Source organism: Austrofundulus limnaeus, unplaced genomic scaffold, assembly GCF_001266775.1.
Source record: "Austrofundulus limnaeus strain Quisiro unplaced genomic scaffold, Austrofundulus_limnaeus-1.0 Scaffold3, whole genome shotgun sequence".
NCBI lineage: Eukaryota > Metazoa > Chordata > Actinopteri > Cyprinodontiformes > Rivulidae > Austrofundulus > Austrofundulus limnaeus.
Genome location: NW_013952405.1, coordinates 4072502 through 4078795, shown reverse-complemented (window position 1 = coordinate 4078795; position 6294 = coordinate 4072502). Strand labels below are relative to the sequence as shown.

The window sequence follows — 6294 nt, the reverse complement described above, 5'->3', positions numbered from 1 at the left end:
CACACACACACACACACACACACACACACACACACACACACACACACACACACACGTGTTTGTTCTTAAACCTGTGGGGACCTTCAATTGACTTGCATTCATTTTTTTTTTAGATTTTATAGCCTAACCCTGACCATATAGCCTAAAACTGATTGATTTTATTTAGCAGTAATAATGCATGTACATACACATCTAGTACATTCATTATTAGTACTTGGATAACACAAGAAAGTGAGAAACACTTATTTCCATTGTGGTCCAAAAATGAAGTGACAGAGTTCTATGGGGGAGAATATAGACACAATGATGAGAAGCGAGGTACAGTGATGGAGAAAAAGGTCATTAMGTTTCTGACAGTCAGAAAGGTATGCAGATACAAAAGAATAGATAAGAATATGAGAAGATGAGTTTATGAGTTAATTAACCTCACAGGTACCTTACCTGACCCTAAAACTAACCTAAACCTTGGTCCTAAACCTAACCCCACCCCTGTAATTTGCATTTGGACCCGTGGGGACCAATGCCAGGTCCCCACAGGTCCAAATGCAAAATTAGGGGTTTCACTTCGGTCCTTTTTAGGGGAAAATTGTCTCTACGTTGTAGGAAAAACCCGTCCACACACATGTTATAAAATAATAATAAAAACAAAACCATAAATTGAAAGAAACTGGAAAGTGCCTTTTTGTGCCAATTTTAATTCTCTCTGAATTATGTGTTTTAGTTGTTTAGAACTTATTTTTACTCAAATACTTCCTGTTTTTTTTTATTTCTCACATTGATATGATCATTTTTATTTTAAGGCAGATGATTTTTTTCTTATAGACATCAGACATTTAAAGCTCCATTTGGGTTTTACACTTTTTCAGTTTAGGTGTCAAATGTTTTAAGAAATTCTTTATGTAAGTTTATTTGTCGACTCAGTGAGTCTGGTAATGGARTCATCTTAACGTTGACTAATGCTGTATACAGCATTACTACAACATATATGTTACACATCTGAACTTTGGAAACACTGGTAYGATTGTTTCTTTAAAAAGCTGGTTTTATTTGTAATGATTTTTTTATCATCTGGGTTTTTAATGTATAATGGAATCAGTGAAAATGTACATCATCATCATCATCATCAAATTTTTGTGTTGCAAAACTTAAAAATRCATAAAAAATTATTTGCTCAAAATGTGTTGAACAAATGACTTCAAGCTCTGACTTCTTGACTAATGCGTTCCCTAAGTATTTTGCACAAAACAAGTCAAAACAAAAAAGAAAACCCTTTGAGTTTATTTGTACACGATTATTATTGTTCAGCCTCCTTTGTGCCAACCTTTCAGTGATGTGATGTAATTAGTTTCAGCGTTTTTGATTATCTTTGTTGTCATCCTGCATCTTTTATTTTGAATTCTTCATGAGATTTTTTCTGAACTGAGAAAAAAAAACGTAATGATCATTTAAAACCAAAGGTTTACACAGCACAGTAGTGGATTTACAGAGAATGGTGGCTTCATTGTCGACATCAGTTCTGCTTCCTGTTTGTCCTCAGAAATCTGAAGTGGCTCGGTCTCCAGATGTGACCCAGAGGACCCTGGTCCTGCTGGAAGAAGTCTCCAGGAAAAGAAGCCTCTTTGAGAAAGACGAGAAGGATCAGAACCTTACCAGTCCTGGAGCTTCCAGACAAGTAAATTTGTTTTTCACAATAYATTATATTTATTTATTCTTTTGGCTCTCTGTTAGATGTATAAAGACTTTAATTTAAAAAAATAAATAAATCTCATATTTGTTTTTATCAGGAATTTAGAAGCTTCACATCAGGAATGTCAGATCGGGTCAACCACTGGCTCAACAAAAACAACCAACCTGGCTCTCCAATCAGTCTGGTAAGACCACTTCTTCAGGCTGCCTGTCATTGTGTAATTGCACCATTTGGACGCCAGGGGGCAGCAACACTCTTCACTCTTCCTGCAGGAGCTGATTTCTTCTGCTTATATTTTAGTATTTTTGATGTTCAAAATCGAAGTATTTCTGTTAAAAAAAGGGACTTTGGGTAATTGTGTTGAAATTGAGATCAGTGAAATAAATTACAGCTACTTACAGCTTGCTTATTATTCTTTACACACGCAATATTTTAGTACAGCTTATATAGCACACTGCAGTTTTGTTTTGTTAGTTGTTCTTTTTTTTTGTTTGTTTGTTTGCTTTTTCATCTTGGCTAATCTGTCACTTCCTGTTTGCAGGACTTGAGACATGTGGACATCAGCAGTAAAAGGAGCCTGTTTGAGAACAGAGGGGAGGAAAGCGTCTCAAAAGGCACCCCTGGAAAAATCTACAAGTGATGGACAGACATTTGTAAAGTCTAACAGTTAAGTCTACTGATACTGAACAAAGAGAACCARCAATTACTTGTGTAGTCTTTGCTCTTTAGGCTTATGTCGTTATGCCTTACAATAAGTTTATGTCCAACATTTGAAATGATTAACTCTCGTCTGTCTGTTTACAGAGGAGCCAAAGACTTGGATTGCTATTGGATGCCATGACTGACCTTTTTGTTTCTTCGAGAAATCTTCACTGCATTAAGTCCACAAGATGAACTGATGCAAAGACTTTGCTTTAGATAATTGATGGGAGGCTAAATATTTTACAGTTTGGAGGCTGTTGTCTGGTACTTTTGCGTTGCTTTTTCTTCRTATTTCAAAATAAAAGAGAAAGCTGTTTAATGAGTAAAGACAAAGTTGGAGGCAACTTGGGAAGGTTAATGAAAGGGCAAAGATTTTTGTTGACATTTTTTTCCAGCTCTTTTTTGGTCTTATCTTTTAAATAATTCATTTCTCAAGCACTTTAAACAGGTGAAAGTCTTTACGCTACAATGTTTACTGAATGCTGGAGTTGTAATTAAATTAAAAATAAATAAATAAATACATAAATAAAAAGTTCGAACCACTCTCTGGACTTGTAGGCRTACTTTGCCTTTTCAAGGAATAAAATGTTTTACTTTGACAAAAGTCTGCAGTGAGTTTTTTATGGCGTTTATGGTTTTATTAAAAGCAGATCATTCTGCTTATCTCAGAGGGCGGAGGAAGTGGATAAGAGATGCATGCCTGAGTTTTATCAGCGGCCGCGTGCCATTTAAAGGTGATCCTGTATGTGCCTTTGTTTGGATGCTTTGGGCCCTTCATGCTTCCACAGCAGCCTTTTTTGGAAACGTTTGGACACGTTATCTAAAAAGTTATAAATAACACAACAAGTGGGCCCTAGAACCTTTTCCTCCCRTGACACCAGCTCTGACTCTCACCTTGCTTTGTTGCCAGTGAAGGCAGCTGCACATTCAGGGTGCCCATCATCCTCTTTTCTTCTTCCCTCTATTGAATCCTCAGGTGAGTTTATAATAAATGTTTGTGATGCAAGAAAAAAAAAACCTCCAGGTGGGATTAAAAGTGTCTACGTTTGATATTCAGATTTCCCCCCCTGCTGCTCGCCCGGACGTGCCCAACCATGTCGGACAACGAGGAAGTGGTGGAGGAGTATGAGGAGTGTGTTCTTTCTGTTGTGTCTGTCTTGTGTCTCCATGACTGTAACTCTTGATAGTCTTACATCTGTTTTCCTGACAGCTTTAACTTTTGAGCAGATGTCACACTCTGATGTATTTCTGCCTTTTCTTTTTTCTTCTTCTTTTTTTGAGTGATGACAGTTTTAAACTAACATGTTTGTTTTTCCACAGGGTCGAGGAAGGTAAAGACCTCAACAATCATCACACAATCATGCCACCATGATGTTTTCTTAGAGTAATCCAGTGGTGCTTTTTATAGCAACCTGCTGCTGCTGTGTTCATAACTACRCTGAAAGAAGCTTAAAACCTTCTTCTTAGTCTCTTGTGAATGAAAAGTGAAATTGAAGAGGTTCAGCTTGTTTGTCAGCTCAGAATGAGTCTGCAGGTAGAAACGATTGATGTTGCTCAGTGTTTTTTTTTTTTGGTTGGTAAGTCAAGATAGCATCAGAGTCAGTTGTCTTGTATATACACCAGTGGTTGCTGTGAAACCACAGTTTGCATTTATCTTTATGATTTCCTCCTGTATGGATTGTTCTTTTTTTCTCCTCGTCTTCCTGGAACAATAGAAGAGGAGCCGGCTGCTGAAGGTATTGACATCCTTTAAGTTCTGACGCTGATAAATGAGACTCAGTAAATGGTTTGTCGGTTTTGTCTCTATRCAACTTATCAAACCTTACTCACGCTGATCCTGAAAGTTATGTGACTTCTGTTAAACTGACTTCAGCTCATCAGCTCTTTGCTTCGTTCAACCAGGAGAGCAGGGAGGAGAGGAGGACGAAGAGGCTGAGGAAGGTGGGGATTTTGTGTTTGAAATGGGATTTAAAAAGCAATTATCAAGCTGATTTAAACGATTTGAACTCCTCATTAAGATGTCTTTTTTCTGTACAATCAGAGATAAAATGAAGCTCACTAAAAACAAAGAAAATATGTTAAAAAACAATATTTAAATGGAGTTATAAAACACTTTAACTTGAGTTTTAATTTGCCAATCAACCCGGAATTTTACATATTTATATTAACCAAGCAAAAACCACATTTATGYGTGTTGCAGATGACAATAAAACTTCCTTGAATCCTTGAAAATCGACATATTTAGTCAAATGCATGTCTTAAATAAGTGTTGTGCCCACATTTCAGTGTGTTTTTTCTGTTTTAGTGTTAATCCGCTGAGGGTGTCGTTTCAAACACGCCACCAGRAAACACACTTTACCAGTTCTTGGAGTGTTGCAAGCTTTAAATAAAGGCGTGGAGCTCATTTTGCACAAACTTTTAATCACTCTGGGGTGTAGCATTACACCAACAACCGAACCAATTCAAAAATTTAAATAAAAGTGAAAATATGGTACAAACTTCCTCCTTTAGAGAAAAACAAAATGAGCAAAACAAATGTGCGACAGATTTTTTTTTACAATTTATCTTTTCACCCTCATTGTGAACTTTTGGAAAAAAAAACAACAGATCACTGACAAAAAGAAAAACAGCACATTAAATAAGGGCGATGAGTCAACGTCAAACTCCGTGACTTCAAAAAAAAAACAAAGAAAATCTCTCACTATGTGATTACAACTTCTTTTTGTGCCAGCAGAGGCTGCACAGGAGGAATCTGCAGCAGCAGAGGAGGCTGATGAGGAACAAGGTGAGCCTTTTTTTTTTTTCAAAAACAGGGAACAATGCTGTCTTGTTGCCTCTGACTGCTTGTCGGAGAGCTTGCCAGAGATTAGCAAACAAGACAACAACCATGTCTGGCGTTGGTCATATGCTGACAACTAAATGGTGATGATTAATGCTTCCACCCATAACCAACAGTTGCAGCAGACGTGGACGATAAGCTGCTGTTAAAAGTGCRTTTCAGGTTGGAATGTGACAGTCAGCAAGTCCTGAGAAGTCACACGGACATGTTTACTTAGGCAAACCAGACGCAGTAACTTGAGATTCATCTACAGGCCTCTGATCCCTCCCAACCCCGAGGCTCTCAATCATTAGTCAGATTCACTCTCTCTCTTCTGTCACACCAAAAAGGGAGGCCTGTTAGTAACCTTTCTTGTTTTTATGCCTCATCCCTATCTTCACGCTGCCGTGGCCTATGAGGCATAGTTCCTGGATGTGTTGCATATCAGACTGGAAGAAAATGACCTTTTGACTGGCTCAGAAATCACTGATGTGATTTAATGTGAAAAACAAACTGAAATAAAAGCAATCAAGTAGTGCATCGCTCAAGGCGGCCATGYTGAGCTGTCACCAGACTGGTCAGAAACAATCTAGTCTTGTTTTTAGACAATAAGTTTTGTTCGACTCTTGAGTCTGCGTAGCTCGGCTAGTCTCCTTTTGGTAGCGAATCGGTTTAAAACAGGGCAACTGTCGCTGCAGCTACATTTACGCAGCATCATCAGCCGGAAATTTTTTTATATGACGTCTGCCGAGAAACACCTTCTGCATACCTTAGTCAAAGAATTTTTATAGCTACGTGATWGATTCATGACTCGAGCAGTTTGAACAAAATATGTGCTGTTACAATGCAATAACTGTCCAACTAACCAACTCTTACAGTCTTATATCCAGCCAAAAAAAAGTATTTTAGATCTTGTTTTGAAATTAAACAATTGCAGAATGTGTGAGATTATTCATCTTTACCCAGATATTTTTCTTATTTCAGTTGTTTTACTGCACTGGCAAGTTATTTCATTTAATTTCTGAAGATTCAAATTATTATATAGTGTTTTGATTTTATTTTTAGATAGCTAATTTTTGCAGTGTAT

General features: G+C 37.3%; 2 protein-coding genes across 3 annotated transcripts in view; both read left to right on the top strand.

The window, feature by feature from the left end:
• Positions 1–2991, top strand: part of lad1 (ladinin) — a gene marked incomplete in the record, with an annotated part of 14599 nt that extends 11608 nt beyond the window's left edge. The window contains 4 exon segments of the mRNA XM_014017958.1: positions 1538–1672; positions 1785–1871; positions 2229–2354; positions 2492–2991. Of these exon segments, the coding sequence (XP_013873412.1) occupies positions 1538–1672; positions 1785–1871; positions 2229–2327 (321 nt within the window).
• Positions 2992–3256: 265 nt separating this feature from the next.
• Positions 3257–6294, top strand: part of tnnt2a (troponin T type 2a (cardiac)) — an 8140-nt gene continuing 5102 nt past the window's right edge. The window contains exons 1-6 of one of the 2 annotated variants that reach the window (XM_014017975.1): positions 3257–3365; positions 3447–3512; positions 3710–3720; positions 4105–4125; positions 4292–4330; positions 5121–5174. In XM_014017975.1, coding sequence (XP_013873429.1) covers positions 3484–3512; positions 3710–3720; positions 4105–4125; positions 4292–4330; positions 5121–5174 — 154 coding nt within the window. In that variant the 5' untranslated portion in view covers positions 3257–3365; positions 3447–3483. Of the gene's footprint in view, positions 3366–3446; positions 3522–3709; positions 3721–4104; positions 4126–4291; positions 4331–5120; positions 5175–6294 lie in introns of both variants that reach the window. The other variant, XM_014017967.1, reaches the window with a different exon arrangement.